At 30.7% G+C, this 17523-nt stretch overlaps 1 protein-coding gene across 3 annotated transcripts; it reads right to left on the bottom strand.

Annotated features, from left to right (window-relative positions):
• Positions 1–659: 659 nt before the first annotated feature.
• On the bottom strand, positions 660–9402 carry LOC107927537 (AT-hook motif nuclear-localized protein 1). Of its 3 annotated transcripts, XM_016858623.2 has the most exons (7): positions 9275–9402; positions 7143–7300; positions 6358–6564; positions 6076–6143; positions 5804–5926; positions 2972–3130; positions 660–1064 (listed from the first exon to the last, which is right to left on the bottom strand). In XM_016858623.2, exons 3-7 carry the CDS (start codon positions 6548–6550, stop codon positions 975–977), a joined length of 633 nt encoding a protein of 210 aa, XP_016714112.2. In that variant the 5' UTR covers positions 6551–6564; positions 7143–7300; positions 9275–9402; the 3' UTR covers positions 660–974. The 3 variants fall into 3 exon arrangements, with proteins under 3 accessions (XP_016714112.2, XP_016714113.2, XP_040947641.1); XM_016858624.2 differs by lacking the exon at positions 7143–7300; XM_041091707.1 differs by lacking the exons at positions 7143–7300; positions 9275–9402 and adding an exon at positions 6646–6673.
• Between the last annotated feature and the right edge of the window lie 8121 nt (positions 9403–17523).

The following is a 17523-nucleotide window of genomic DNA, read 5'->3' as shown; positions in this document are numbered from 1 at the left end:
TGATGACGACCACAACGTGAAAATAAGGATTGTGAAAATAAAAATACTTTACATTTGGAGTCTTATAATTTTTACAATATGCTTTTTATTCGGTAAACTACTTTAATTTTATAAAAATATACGAAATGGTGCAAAACTACTTTAATTTTACACTACAAGTAAATTTCTCTCCATATTTATTTCATATATCATAATATAAGATTTTGAGTTTATATATTCCATATATTGCACACATCGAAATATTAATTACTTAATAAATCAATTTTAATATTTTGCCAATACGATTTCAGTTAAATACATTATTAAAAATTCATTAAAAAATAAAAATTATCCAATTCAACCATCAATTCAAATCGATTTGTTATCCCAATTCAAAGTGGTTCACAATGTAACCGGTTCAACCCATTTGTCCGAACTAACAGACCAATCGATTCCTGAATCAACTGATCAATTTGGTCCGATCAGGTTCCAACAATTATGCTTTTAAGAAACAAGATATGGTTTATAGTCCAATTGATTCAACCCTTTTAACACCGATTGATTCCCGGAGTAATTGATCAATCTAGTCCAATCCGGTTCAAGATTCAAATTACTCTCCAAGTTTCCAAACAAAACATGAGAAAATCTAGACAGGATAGGGGGAAATCGGAAATCAGAAATGGTAGATGAAAGACATTTATCCAAATATATATGGGATTGATTTGACACAGTATCAAATATAAACCCCCTAAACAAAATACCATTCAACAAAAAGCAAAACCCAGGCTGCTTAGGGACAACCCAAATTAAGAGTGCCAAATCCAAACTTGAATTTATTAGCAACGATCCAAAATGAAGCCAAGTTTCTAAAAACCATGTCTACGGCAATAACTGTAGCTTTTATCATCAAGCTTGAAAGAGTCAGAGAAGTGAAGGATTATAACCCCCACCAGAAACAACAAATTTAACTTAATATATCCTTAGGGCAATAAGTTTTAAGAAACCTCCATTTTGGCCGCCGGAGATTCTGCACCGGACGTAGAAGCTTCCTTTGCAGAAGGACTAGTAAACCTCCACAGCACAATCTGGAAAACATTCAATACAAATTGTTAATAACTAAATGTTTAATATAGTAATTCCAACAACTTTCATAAGTATAACCCGGATTAGCCAATTAAGTCTTAGTGCAATTGGTATGAGCATTGTTGCCAATACAAGAGGATGTAAGTTTAAGTACGTTAAAATACATTATCCTCCAAGGTTGAAGAAAGACTATAAATAGTTCTAGGCATTATATCAAAAAAAGAATAGATATAATCAGAACTTATAATGAGATTATCCAAATATATATATATATAACCTAAATTATCTCAACAATCAAGACTTTACTCCAACTTTACAGCAATTGTCTATGTTCACATTTGTACAAAATTATATTAAGGATTTAGGGTTGAAGGTATTTTTAATAAATAAAAATTGCTTTTAATAATATAAACATATTTGGCACCTATTTTCCTATAATAGAAATAAATTAAATAATATACCTGCATTTATATGAATTTGAACTAGGGTAACAAATTTACTATTTAACAACTTTTAAAAAACATTTGTTTTCAATTTTACAAAATATTTTTAGTGAAAACAATAAATTTTTTTCTTTTTTTTTTAATTTTCACATATTTTCATTTTCTAAAAAATCATTTTTTAAAATTTTTAACCAAACGCTCTTCTTCAATATTTTCCATTTTCTAAAAAAATGAAAACCAAATGGAAACTAAAATTTCCTCTGAAGGGAAAAAAAAAATTCTCTTTGGACGTAATAAAAGCTCATATTGGACAATCCAACATATAATGCTTCACTAAATAAAGAGGTTTTTCTTTTTTCCTTTCTTTTATGCTTCAACTACAATAATGTTACTAAATTTTGATATTAATTAAATTAATCCTTCTCAAAAAAAATTTGAAGCAATTTAATCTCTACCTATTTAAAAAATGAGCAATTAAAGACAATTAATCAAGGCAGTTAATGTTTTCAGCCAAATGTACATAAATTTGATTGATATAATAAAAACTAAGCTCTAAATACTTGCATATTTAGTCAATTTGATACTAATCTAAAAAAATTATCTGAAAAATTTGTATATTTAAAAATTTTAAAAAGAATATATAAAAGAATTTAGCTTCAAGTATATATAAGATATACAAAATGAGTAAACTTTTAGAGCTAAATTTATTATTATAGCAATCAAAACTATGTGAAATTTGACTAAAAACATTAATCATGTGATTAGTTGTCCTTGTATGCTCAATTTTGAAATTGTCAAAGATTAAATTACTACATTTTTTAAAGTAACCAATTTGCTCAATATCGAAATTGAAATGGATCAGAGAGATCTTTTTACCAATAATCTAATATCTACTTAAACTTAGGCAAAATTTAAAAATTTTGTCAATTTAACCCTTATTCTTTTTTCTAGCTAAATTTAACCATTAACCTTTAAAAAAAGAGTCAAATCACTTCACTTCAATAGAAAAGTTGACTAAACATTAATTTTTTACCATGTTGGTATGACAACTCATATGAAAGTCCACACGTATTTCATGTTGACATGGCACTATTTATCTCATATGCCCAACAATTAAAAAGTCTAAATGTCCAATACATATATATAAAGTTCATAAAGTTCAAAAAAATATATATATAAAGTACACGTGGATTATCACGCGGGTTGTCATGTTTAAAGATTTAACCTTTTAGTATGTAAATCTATTAAAAAACAGCAATTTAACTCTTTTTAAAAAGTTGATTAAATTTTGACTCTTTTTAAAAGGTTGATAGCCTAATTTAGCTAAAAACAATAATAAATAGCCAAATTGACAAAAAGATATAAACATTGAATGCTAAATTTATCATTATACCTTAAATTTATTCACACAAGACTGAATTTCCTACGGCTGATATAATAAACCAACAGGGAAATCAAGTCCTTACTTGAACATTAGTTTTTGCCATCAAAGGGCCAGAAACATAGCCCCCGAACACAGAATCATTTTTGGATGCCAAAGTGATCAGAATTCCATAACCATTACTGCGACCAAGGTTTAAGGGCATGGAGATGTGCCCTGTCAGGGAGACTATTTCATATGATCCCTGCACGGGAAATGAAGAAATTGTCAGAGCCAGCAGTCATCAGATAAGCGACACGGTGCTTTGAGGGATAAAGCAAAACTGTGGTATGAGAATTTAGAAGCCTCACTATCTCCAACAAAGATTGTGCAAGCAAGTCTAGAAGATGATAAAAGATTCAAACAGAACTGAAAAAAATAAATAAAGAAGTGGAATCATATCTATCATTTCTCTCATAATCTGTAACATTAGTTCAAGAAAAGCCATGAAAATAATAGGAAGTAATTTGGTCTATGAAAAGGAAAAGAAAAAGAACAGAGGAAACAGTTAAATTAAAACATTTTCCTATGAAGAGTAAGAAAGACAAAGATGAAGTGCAAGAATGAAGGCCTACTTAAATACCACTGCCAACTAATGTGCAGTTACATTATGTTTGTTAGCGAGAAGCATTAGTATTAATACTGGTAGAAGCCATTGCATTGCATCATTTACCGGAGAAAATGACATATGACAAGTGGATCCTGCACTAGTTATCAGCAAAATAATACACACAACTTAGCTCTTTCCAGACCAAGAAAGACAAGCAATTTCTCATGCCTCAAGTTTAACGTTATGCCACTGCCAGTCAACTGCATTGTTCTGGCTGACTAGTATAAAGGAGTATTACAAGTGCATCATGATAAAAAGAAATCCTGGGTACCCGTTAAAAATAAGATAATCCAATGTGCTAGCCAATCACTTGTTATATCAAGAACACTTGCAAACATAAAGATACAACATTTTATCACAAAATGTTCTGCTAGAAGCATGTTATAAGCACCATAAAATAAGGCAGGCTAACAGAATGCCTATAAGAAACAAACGGTAACTCAATTGACAAATATCACTTTCCTATCATTTCTTCTCATACCCTGCCCCCATACATTAAATATATTTTCTTTACTCCATTTGTCAGCTAGATATAATTGGCTTCAGTAGAAAGAAGTAATTTTGTAATATTTCTAATATTGGTTTTAAATAGTGTTGCCTTCAACATGGCATATAAAAATGTAAGAAGCTGCAGCCGCAAAAACCAATTAAAAATGTGCAAGGATTTTGAAGTGAATAAGCAACATTCTCAAAAGCAATTAAATGCACAAAACTTGTAGTGAAACATAGCTCTTTTTTAGGACTTGTTTAAACAAAAAATTATTACATAAATATCACAAAGAGACAGAAAACAAAATGCAAGATATGACTCACACAAGAATATAGTTCAAATAATACCCTATTAAACCCTTAAAAAGGCCTTAATGTGCTTAGGATTAGGGTTACCCTTAGCCAGGCTAGTGGCACCAAATAAACACACTTATGAACAGTTTAAAATAAAATACCTCACTTTAAAAAAAACAAAAAAAAAAACTCACCATGAATACTACTTTAATAACAGCATAAATTTGAAATCAAGTGTTTCAAATCTAGGCTACATTCCTTACATTATTCTTTCTACCCCTGCCTATTACAATGTTAGGTTTTCCTTTCTCTCTCCCCATTCAATATGACTAGAGAGCACCTATGAATTCTTATATGCAGCTGTTTCCCTATGAGAGAGAAAAAATAACACTTTGTAATGCCTAACATGCTACATGCCCTGTCATGGAATCAAGCAAAAGATGGAGTTAAAACAGTGTAGAAACATTACAAATGTTACAATATCTGAACCACAAAATCCAATCAAGACTAGTTGATGGTTTCTAATTAGCCCTCATCAATATTAACCTAGATGGGAAGGTGCCAGTGAGCTTAGTTCCTAAATTCTTTGGTGGCTTACCAAAGAACTGAAATTGAATCCTGCTTTATCAGGGATGGATAGGTTTCCTAAAATGTATAGCCCAACAATTGTACCAAACGAACATTACAACTAGCATGGGAACCCCAAATACACAAGTGCACTAACCATAGGGCTTTTGGCTTGATGGTCAATCACCCAGCCCAAAAGGAGTGGACAGCTGCAAATTTAGACTCAATGCACCTTCCTTAGATGATGCATAGCATCGAAAAGAGAGAAAAATTAAATTAAATAAGAGGAAGAAAAAAAGTAACAGAAATTTGTATTAAAATACCAGTCAAATTAAAAATAGAGAGCAAGGGAAAAAGAAAAGGTTGAAAAATTATAGGAAAATAGTTTTAAACATACAAAACTTTTGGTTTTGGTGAAGCGAGTAAAACAAGATGGGGGTAGAACAGCAAAACCAAGTTGGTGAGCAACTCTTTTTTTTTTTTGGGGGGGGGGGGGGGGACTAACTAGTTAGCAAGAAAATTATTGAAATCCTGCAAGTAATCCAAACCGGCATCAATCTAATACTTTGCCTCAATAGACTAGCATAGACACAAATCACCATCCAATTATCTTAAGTTTAAAACAATAACATAATTGAAACTTATCGCCAAGGAAAGGCTATTGATTAATTCAATCAAACAATAAATACACAAACAAAAAAATTACTTGGCCGGAATTAATTCATTTACACCTCCACTTACCATTAACTAGTGATACACATAAAAGATGACAACTACAGAATCACATAAGAAAAATATAAAGCACTTGATGAAAGACCTTGGAGAAAGAAATTAGTTGTTAATGTGCATAAACTCAAATGCATATATACAGTATTAGTATGAGAATCTACAGTGATATGGTATGATTTGAGATCTCACCTCATGTGTAGAAGCCGTACCACATTCAAGAATGCTAGCACGAGCAACACATCCGGCAGCAGAAGCAATGTAACAGTTACAAGAACAACTCTCAACAAATGAAGTTATTTTTGAGATTATGTCCTGCAAGCATAAAAAATTGTCGTCATCATTTTTGTAAATAACCTTCATCTAATAGAAAATTACTTACAAAATTACTATAAATCTTAATAAGTAAACAAAATTCTTAACATAATAGCATTAAAAGTAAAGTAGCCTTACACATGACTTACCTCCCCAGAACAGACAATCAATGAACAGGGAACAAAATCTCCCCCAATTTTGTTCAGATCGAAACACTCTGCAAATATGATAATCCATGTGTGAAAATAACACATAAACCATGTTAATCGTAACTTAAAAAGTCAAAATTAACAAAATGTATGCCAGTAATTCTAACATCTGAATCTTTTTTTTTTCTTAGTATAGTCTCACCAAGAAATGGATTGAATTTGTAGTGGTTCATGTTAATTATCTAAATAAATATGCTTAATCTAAGCCAGAATCCAATTTACCTTCATTTGAAAAGTATTCAGCGGGGCTGCAATGGAAAGAGTCAGAGGTTGATAACTTTTCATTACAAAGAACAAGTTTCCTCGGGATTCCCTTTCTCTTCCTTTTCCTAGCAATCAACCTCTTTTGCTCCTTTTCCCTTTGGTCCTCATCCATGCCAAAAAGTGCAGCATACATACTCTCCCTATCCTCCATAAAAATCTATGCTTCTGTAATACACAGATAAACTATATGGTTAAGAGAAAAGAAAAGAAAGAAGAAACAAAAGGCAAAAAAGTTATCACATTTACCAATAAAGAAAATCAGAGAATATCTTAAACACCTGATTCTTTTAGGTTAAAATACTTGTGAATGTACTTATAGGTGGGCGTATCCAATAGCACCACTACAGTCAGACATACAGAAATGGCATATCTGGCAATGCTTGTTACCAAAAAACCAGTAACATTCCAGGTTGCATTTTTATTGAACATCTACTGATGTATAAGACAGTGAAATTAGAAATTTCTGTTTCTGATATGTCTAATTATTTAAAATACAAAATGACTTATCAAGCATATCTTACCTATAATGTCAAGATAAGCATGTGATCTATCTTAAATTTTTCAATTGGAAAATGTCTTAATGTTTTTTTTTCTGCATCAACTTTATTCATTTTAAATTCAATAAACTGAAAATAATCATAGAAATAAAACTTGAACATGTTTAATGAAGACATAATAACTCAGCAACAGCAAATATATGGTAACATATTGAGATAAAAGGTTTAAAAGGTAGAATTCTTTACCAGCCCCATATCCGTTACGTTTTGGATTCAGGTACTCTATAGTTAGTAAAAACAACTATTCGTCCAATCAGTGTCAAGAAAGGCACTACAAATCAATGTGCATACTTTCCACCATTCATATTGCTCAACGTGGACAAGTTGAGTAATTACAGTGTCACCTAAATTAGGCAAAATGTTAAGCAAATGAGTCAGTGGTTAACAAAATCTGCAATTGCGACTTATATCTCTACATACGTACTGATAAATATTCTAGTACCTTCCAATATTGGAAGAAAAATAAAATGATTAAAAAATATATTAAGCTACACAACAAGAAAAGCAATGGAAGGGCAAGATACAAAACTATTTAGTACTGTTTACAGAGATGGATGTTCTTTTCCTGCAAATTTTACCTTGGAATTAGGACTTCACTATCAATTTTCTAAATTTTGATGTCAGGAGTCTTATTTGACATTGTTAAATAGAGTCAAAGGGCAGATACAAAACTTCACAAAAATAAACTGGCATAATTTCACATTACTAACCAAATCAACTCAACTAAGCTCAACCTAACATGAATCCTTTCCATTCACTCCATCCCAGATTCTCTAAAAGGTATTGAGAAATTCAGTCCTTCCTAGTTACATAATACCATGTACTATGATCTTCTTCTCTTCAAAATGTATCAAATAATCCTCCATCCAAACCATCTTTTCACATTTCCACCCCAAATGTCCATATGTGAACTTCATCATTTTTTCTTTGCTGCCCCCTCCCCCCCAACACCAACAGCATCAGCATCACCACTACCATGTGTCTACAAGTGCATGCATATAGAAGCACAAAAATGCATTTGAATAATGGCACAAAATGTTTTAATTTCTTTTCTAGTCTCTCACTATTTACTCCATAAAATGCTTCAATTTCACTATGAAAGGAGAAGCATTTTAGTTTGAGTTTCTGATATCCCAAATTCCACTGAACTGTCGTTTTAATTGTATCCACAATTGAAAATGTCTTTAAATAGCTAGAAATAATCAAAAAATGATGAGGTCGGAAAAACAGTTGATTAAATCCAAGTCCCAGCTGTGTTCATACCTTGAAGTAATCCACCAGGATAATTTTGTAGGACTATAGGAATCAAATTTCCCATTTCATGATAATTCAAATTATAAGTTATGAATAGGAATTGCACTTAGTTCATTTTTCCCCTTGTCTATAGCTACGCAATTATCACTACAATAAATAAGACAATTACATACATTGCGGTACAAATGTCACCATAATTACCCATTTGCCTATCCTAGTCATGAAGAAGTAATGAAGATACCATTAGAGAACGCTCACATTCTGAATTGAAAATATTCAATTAATGAACTTAGGGCTTAGTCTAAATGGTTCACCAACATCCTTTGGGAGATGGACTCAGCGAGTCAGCAGTTCGATCCCTGGCATTTACAAATTCCCCTTTCCTAGTTCCTCCTAGGCCTTGGCATCCTTTTGTGCCAAAAGAAAATATGTGGATTTTAACCAAACATAATCAGTATTTTTAATAAATGGGTAGAAGATAACTAAAATAACAATATACTATGTAATTTTCTTTATAGAAATGCACAATCAATTGTGAAAATAGGCTTCTACCTGCTTTTGTAATTGACAGCAAGCTCACTATAATGAGAATCTATTGCCCTCCAATATACTTATATAGCCATTCATATGTCCAAAATTTATGACTTTGGATTCCATGACTGCGAATTATAGAGATGAAGGTTGTGCAGAAAAGTAATAGTAAAACTATACACACACACAAAGCTTGCAAGCAGCTATTTTTTTTTTTTTAACATTCAATGGAATTTACAAGTTCATAAGAAGTATTCTTCTTCAAATAATAGGTTTGAAGAAAAGTAATTTAATAGTGCCCAATTTTTAACTTTTATTTTTCTTTAAAGTAACTTCTGCCACAAAGTTGGTATGCATTTAAAAGCACTTCAGCAGCATCTTTCTTCGTTACATAAGCACAAATAATCGAAATTCAAAGAGAAACGAAAACCTAAGATTAAAAGAAAAAACGTAATTCCTGACTAACAGTTTCAAAGAGAATTCAGCTGGCATTTTAAAAGAAAAACTAATATATTTATTTCGAAGTGAATTACCGTAAAAATGAAGAGAAAAATGGGAGATTCAGACTGGAATCCTTCATTTTAACTGAGCAGAAAAGATTTTTGTTTTTCTTGCTCTTTTTGCCCCAGTTGTTCCAGGAATATATTTACGCTTAAATAAACTACTCTTATGCACGCCATTAATAAAAAACTAAGGGTAAATTACTAAAATAATAACTTTTGTTTATCTCAAATTATATTTTAGTCACTTACAATACTGTATTGTAATATTTTAGTCACTAAACGTTAATTACCCTTAATGGTGTAACGGCAAGCTGAACTGACACTATAAATCATCATTTCAAATAAAAATTTTAGGTTAAATTATATAATTGATCCCTATACTTTTTTTCGATTTAAGCAATTTATTTTTTTTCTTTTACTTTAAAAGAGATGGAGAAGTGAGGAAACTAGAGGAGAAGCAGAAGAAAATGGAATAAAAAGAAGAAAAAAAAGAAAATTATAAAAACATAAAATAAAAAATTAAATTGCTCGAAATGAAAGAAATATGGGGACCAATATTTTTGTTTGAAATTATGATTTAACGTGTCATATCAGTTTATAGTTACACCATTAACGAAAATTAACGGCTCAGTAACGAAAATGTTGCAACATGTTAACACAAGTAACCAAAATGTAACATTTTAAATATAAATGACTAAAATGTAACCTGAGAGAAACAAAAATTACCATTTTGATAATTTACCCAATAACTAATTATGCTACACAAAGGTGCAAAATGAACCCTAGCCCAGAATTTACTTTTTGAAATTGAATCATGTTTAAATGATTTAAAGAAAATATTTTTTAAATAAAAAATATTAAAATATAAAACAAGTCATTCAATTTTATATCTCCCGACAATCAATTTAATTTGATTTAGATAATACTGAATTAAATATGATTTCAATAAAAATTTGTCAACAAAGTAAGGATGATTTTAAAAGATTTTGTTCAGCACTTCAACCTTCTGCGGATAAACCTCGTACCATTATTGGCTGCCAGCCCCCTTTGGATTTGCCTCTGTATGGCTAGATCATTGAACAAACTGCCCCAAGTCTCAAAATCTCCGACGTCAAAGGAGAAGTCCCCCAAAATGCTCATATCTAACGAATCCAGCATTATTTTTGGATTAACTATCATTTTCTAATGAAAATGCCATTAATCAACAGGTAATATCTCTTTAAAGATCATACTATGTCATTAATCTCATTTGTATAGTCTTGGTTTGGAACTAAATTTTCTATGGCTCCATATTTGATTCAATCAATCAATGTCTCTTTTACTTTCCTATTATGACTAATACTCTGAGAATTCAAGAAAAAGAATAGAAAAATGATAAATTAGAGAGAGAAAAACCTACAAAAAAAAAGGATAATTAGATCTAAACTAGAAACCAGTTGAAACTATAGCAAAAGAAAAAATCAATCCTAATAAATTTCAAAGAAGATGAATATCCTCCTTGGTTCTTTTCTGTTAAAGCAAAGAGAACAAGAGCAAAGGGAGATTTGATTCCTTATCTTTCCAGAAAAAAAAAAAAAAACAAAAAACAAAAAACTTTGCTTAATCCCCACATGTTTAGCCTCTCCTTTGTGCTAACTTGTCAACACCTATTTAAAGAAGAATTTTTCTTTTTCTTGTTCTTGTTCTCAATTCTTGAAATGAAATTTAAGCTTCGCACGAGTGCATTTTGTCAGTTGCAAAATGCGCAGTCGAAGCATTCTATCCCAAAAACGTCCAGAGATTCTTTATTTTTCTCCTTTTATTTTTAAGGTTCCTTTGTCTTATAATTCACAAGCCAATTTAACATGGTTAAATTTTGTCATAAATCCCTATACTCTTCCGAAATTTAGAATTTAATTTTTTTGTCTTTTACATTAAAAGAGATGGAAATTTGACGAAAATAGAGGGAGAAGTAGAAGAGAATTGAATAAAAAGAAGAAAAAAAGGAAAGTTAAAAGAACATAAAAGAAGAAAAATTAAATTGCTCGAAACGAAAAAAATATAGGGATCAATTGTATAATTTAACCTAAATTTTTTGTTTGAAATGATGATTTAACATGTCATATCAGTTTATAGTTACACCATTTACAGAAATTTACGACTCAGTGACTAAAGTGTTACAACATGTTAACGTAAGTGACCAAAACGTAACATTTCAAATATAAATGACTAAAATATAACCTAAGAGAAACAAAAGTGACCATTTTGATAGTTTACCTAATAACTAATTATGCCACACAAAGGTACAAAATGAACCCTAACCCAAAATTTGACCCAAAAAACTCCCCAAACTTTTGAAATTGAATCATGTTTAAATGATTTAAATAAAATATTTTTTTTAAATACAAAATATTAAAATATAAAACAAGTCAATCAATTTATATCTCCCGACAATCAATTTAATTCGAATTATATAATACTGATTTAAACATGATTTCATTAAAAATTTGTTAGCAAAATGAGGATGATTTTGAAAGATTTTGTTTAGCGCCTCAACATTCTATGGATGAACCTCATATCCATTATTGACGGCTGTTGTGAGTAGCTTGTAGCCATTACTTGGGTATTCTATGGTTGTAAGGGCGAAGCCAGAAATTTTTTTTAAGGGGGGCCAAAATGAAATTTTAATTTTTAATAGTCTATATCGTATATTTTTAAAGGATTAAGTTAAATTTTCATAAATTTAGGGGGCAAAGTGCAATTTTACATTTACTAATTTAAAATTTTAAAATTTTCTAAATGGCCAAATCAATAATTTTCCATTTGAGGGGGGGGGGGGCTGGGGCCCTTGCCAGCCCTCTAGATTCGCCTATGTATGGTTGGATAGTTGAACCAATTGCCTCAGGTCTCAAAATCTCCAACGTCAAAGGAGAAGTCCCCCAAAACACCCATACCTAACAAATCTAGCATTATTTTTGGATTAACTATCATTTTCTAATGAAAATGCCATTAATCAACACGTAATATCTCTTCAAAGATCATACCTATGTCATTAATATCATTTGTATAGTCTTGGTGTGGAACTGAATTTTCTGACTGCTCCATAATCGATTCAATCAATCGAAATGCCTCTTTTACTTTCGTATTATGACTAATACTCTGAGAATTCAAGAAAAAGAATAGAAAATGATAAATTAGAGAAAGAAAAACCTACAATAAAAAAAGATAATTAGATCTAAACTAGAAACTAGTTGAAACTATAGCAAAAGAAAAAACCAATCCTAATAAATTTCAAAGAAGATGAATATCCTCCTTGGTTCTTTTCTGTTAAAGCAAAGAGAACAAGAGCAAAGGGATATTTGATTCCTTACCTTTACAGAAAAAAAAAATTTGCTTATTCCACACTTGTTTAGCCTCCCCCTTGTGCTAACCTGTCAACCCTTATTTAAAGAAGAAATTTTCTTTTTTTTTCTTTTTCTTGTTCTTTTTCTCATTTCTTGAAATGAAATTTAAGCTTCGCACACGAGTGCATTTTGTCAGTTGCAAAATGCGTAGTCGAAGCATTCTGTCCCCAAAATGTCCACAAATTCTTTATTTTTCTTCTTTTATTTTTAAGGCTCCCTTGTGTTATAATTCACAAGCCAATTTAACATGGTTAAATTTTGTCATAAGTCCCTATACTCTTCCAAAATTTAGAATTTAATTTTTTCTTTTACATTAAAATAGAAAGAGAAGTGAGAAAAATAGAGGGAGAAGCAGAAGAGAATTAAAGAAGAAAAAAGAGGGAAAGTTATAAGTACATAAAATAAAAAATTTAAGTTGCTTGAAACGAAAAAAAAAATGGGGACCAATTGTATAAAATTTTTATTTGAAATGATGATTTAACGTGTCATATCAATTTATAGTTAACCTTAACGGAAATTAACGACTCAGTGACTAAAATGTTACAACATGTTAAAGTAAGTGACCAAAATGTAACATTTCAAATATAAATGACTAAAATATAACCTGAGAGAAACAAAAGTGATCATTTTGATAGTTTACCCAATAACTAATTATGCCACACAAATGTGCAAAATTAACCTTAGCCCAGAATTTAAAACCAAAAAACTCCTCAAACTTTTTAAAATTGAATCATGTTTAAATAATTTAAAGAAAAAAATTAAAATATAAAATATTAAAATATAAAACAAGTCAATCAATTTTATATCTCCCAATAAACAGTTTAATTCAATTTAGATAATACGGATTTAAACATGATTTTATTAAAAATTTGTTAGCAAAGTGAGGATGATTTTAAAAGATTTTGTTCAGTGCCTCAACATTCTGTGGATGAACCTCTGTATGGCTAGATAATTGAGTCAATTTATAGCAAAAGTAGAAGCCATTATATGAAGTTTCTGATGATTAACAGATGTGAGAAAAACATCTTATGCCTGGTCCTGAGTGCAATTCAAATGATGGGATTGCAAATAAAATGGATCATCCTTCCAGCATAGGATAAAATCATTGTCTCGATTTATGCTATTCCAGTCGTGGTTTCTTCCTTAACCTTGCCAACTTGAGATTGGCTTGTCTTATGGTTTCTTCCAGCATCTTGATCTTGGTTTCATGCTTCAATATTTTTTCGCGACTGTTTGTCAATTTTTCTTTCATCCACAAGAGTTCTAGATCGGTGAACTCTTCATCTCTCACCTTTAACAACATATCATCTATCTCAGTTACTCCAAGCTCAGAGAGATCACTTTCTAGTTTCTGATGAATGTCATCAACTACCTTCAGAAAGTTGTTCTGAAACTCTGGATGCTTCAGTTGAAAGTTCTTGGCAAACTGTGGATGGTTTTGGAAAATGTTGTTCAGAGCCCCAAAACTTTGAGGGTGAACTTGGTATCCGTGACCGTGAGTGACGGCTAGAGAGTTGAGTCAACTGCTACAGGCCTCAAAATCTTCAAAATCAACCCCCATGCCTAACAAATCCACCATTAGTCCATTTTCTAACGAAAATTCCATCAATCAACAGTCAACACAACTCTTCAAAGATCATACCTATGTCACCGAACTCACTGGTATTCTTTTGGTTTGGAACTAACTCCATAATGATTCAATCAATGGGAATGCCTACCAATACTTTGAGAATTCAAGAAAAAGAACATTAGAGAAAGAACATTAGTATAATTTTTAAATGGGGCCAAAATGAAATTTTAATTTTTAATAGTTTATATATTTTAATTTTTAAATGATTAAATTAAATTTTCATAATTTTAGGGGGCAAAGTGTAATTTTAGATTTCCTAATTGAAAATTTTAAAATTTTCTAAAGGGACAAAATAACAATTTTCCATTTTAAGGGGGTTGAGGCCTTTGCTAGCCCCTTGGATTCGCCTCTACACATGAATGAAAGCTCTTACACCTATTTATAGAATTTAGTGATCGTTGGATTGTTGACACATATCAACATCCTTACCATTGATTTTACAAATATCTAATAACTAGAATGTTCATGTATAATATCTAATCTTCTAGAAAATATCCTATTTCTTTATTATATATATTCTAGAATCTTCCAAAGAAAATATCTCTTAAATGATAATTTTTGTTTTTATCTAAAATTTGTTTTGGCTTTTAACACTCCTCCTCAATGCAAACTTCTTTCCACAGATGATTTGCAGATCATACCGAGTGCTTTTCTAAACTTATCAAACTTTGGTCTACTCAGACTTTTCATGAATATGTCTACAACTTGCTCATTTGTTTTTGTTGGCACCATCTTGATCTCCCCTTCAAGGACCTTCTCGTGAATATAATGATAGTGCACTTCTATATTTTTTTTTCTTGCATGAAAGACAGATTCTCTGCTAGATGTATGTCTGATAAATTATTGTAGAGAAGCCTTACTTGATAGTCTGTTGACCGATGAAGATCTTCCATCAGTTGTTTCAGCCAAGTACTCTCTTGCGCCGCTGATGTTGCTGATCAATATTCTACTTCGTTGCTTGATAATGACATTGTTGGTTGTCTCTTGTTGCACCATGATATTGCTCTTGATCCAAGGTTGAAGATGTACCCAGTTGTTAATTATCGTGTATCATAGTCTCCAGTATAGTCGACGTCACAATATCCAGCCAACATACATTCTTTTGTTTTCTTGTATAAAATACCAAAATTAATTACGCTTTTAACATACCTTAGGATACGCCGTACTGCATCGAGATGAGGCTTCTTAGGATTGCTCATGTACTAACTAGCCACTCCAACTGCATAAGTTATGTTTGGTCGGCTTAGAGTGAGATAGATAAGATTTCTGACCAGCTACCGATACATAGTTACATCTTCTAAATTTTTTCCTTCATCTGCTCGTAGTTTTATATTGGGATCCATGGGAGTGGAGATAGGCTTGCAGTCAAGCATCCCATACCTCTGTAGAAGATCCTTTGCATATTTCTGTTGGCCCAAAAATAATCCTTCCTTCATGCGCTCTACTTCAAGTCCAAGAAAATGTTTGAGTTCTCCTAGTTCCTCCATATGAAATCTAATAGAATGATTTTCCTTTGTTTGTTGGATTTTCTCGCAATAATTTCCTGTGATGATTGAGTCATCCACATATACTAGCACTATGACTAGTTTTCCTTGATTTGCTTTCATAAATAAACTAGAATATGAATGAGCAACTGTAAAACCACTTTGTATTAATAACTCACCAATCTTCCCGTACCATGCTCTTGGAGCCTACTTCAAGCCGTAGAACGCCTTCTTCAATTTGTAAACATACTCGGGATGGATCTTGTTCTTGAAACCTCTTGGTTGCTCTATGTAGATGTCCTTGCCAAGTTCTCCATGTAGGAAAGCATTCTTGAAATCCATCTGCCACAACCTTCAATACTTCTAGCGGCCAATGCTAGCAAGACTCGAACAGTTGTGATCTTTGCCACCGGGCTAAATGTTTCTTCATAATCCAGCCCATATTGTTGAGAGAAACCCCAAGCAACAAGTCAAGCCTTATACCTTTCTATTGAGCCATCTAGTCGGGTCTTCACCTTGTAGACCCATTTGCAGGATATTGGCTTCACATCTTTTGGCTTTGGCACTAAGTCTCATGTTTGATTTTCTATTAGTGCCTTAGTATCTTCTTCCATAGCTGTCTACCACTCAAGGCTTTGTGTTGCTTCTTCATAAGTAGATAATTATATATATTAAAATTCCTAGCCAAGAATTTGACCTAAAAAACTCCCCAAACTTTTTGAAATTGAATCATGTTTAAATAATTTAAAGAATTTTTTTTTCAAGTCAATCAATTTTATATCTCCTGACAATCGATTTAAATTGATTTAGATAATATTGATTTAAACATGATTTCATTAAAATGTAAAAAAAAATATTTTTTATAAATGCTTTAATTATTAATTCTATTCTAATAGTTTGTAATAATAAATTAATTATATATAATAAAAGAGTAATTATTTAATTTTTAATGAAGCCAAAATCTATAAGGTTTAAACTTTTAGGTTATTTGGTTATGTTATCAAATATTAATACATGAAAATATCATTTTTTTTGGAATTTAAAATAACATATTTTTAAATTATTTTTTTAATACAAATATTTTTTAAATTATTATGTTTTATTATTTAGTATTATATTTTATCAAAATTTCATACTACTTCAAAGTAGACCTTATTATGGATCAGGTTGGACAAATGCATAATTTTAGGCTCAAAAATTGGGCCTAAATTTTACCCAAATTTGACCCAAATAAAAAATAATAAACCTGAGTTTGACCTGACCCAGCCTGCTCATATTAAAAATATTTTGTATAAAAATAAATTTAAAAAATATAATACATCAACTACACTAAAAATATTAAAATAAATGTTTCCCAACAAATTGAAAATACATTTTTTAAAAAAACTTTAAAACTTAGCAAGTAAATGTCTCTAGAATAGTAGCAAAATTAATAATAAAATAAGAGTTATACAATATTCAAACAATAATAACAAATAGTAGCCATAGAATAGCAAAATGGCAGTGAAACAATAGTAAACAACAGGTAAATTTGGGTCGAGCAACGAACCTTATTCTTTTTTTAAGCCCATTTTTTGAGTTTATATTTTTTTTCAAACCCTCTCATTTTTTAGACAAACTTTCGAGTTTAGACAAATAACCTGACTCATAATCAAGTCTACTTTAAAGTATAATCATTCTACTAATAAAAATTGAATGTCAAGTTATATTTTTTTTTCACAAACATAGAATTTTTCCATTATTTCAGAAATGTATAGTTGTTTCATTTGTTATAAGTTTCTT

Source organism: Gossypium hirsutum, chromosome D04 (assembly GCF_007990345.1).
Source record: "Gossypium hirsutum isolate 1008001.06 chromosome D04, Gossypium_hirsutum_v2.1, whole genome shotgun sequence".
Lineage (NCBI taxonomy): Eukaryota > Viridiplantae > Streptophyta > Magnoliopsida > Malvales > Malvaceae > Gossypium > Gossypium hirsutum.
This window is presented reverse-complemented; position numbering and strand designations above follow the sequence as displayed.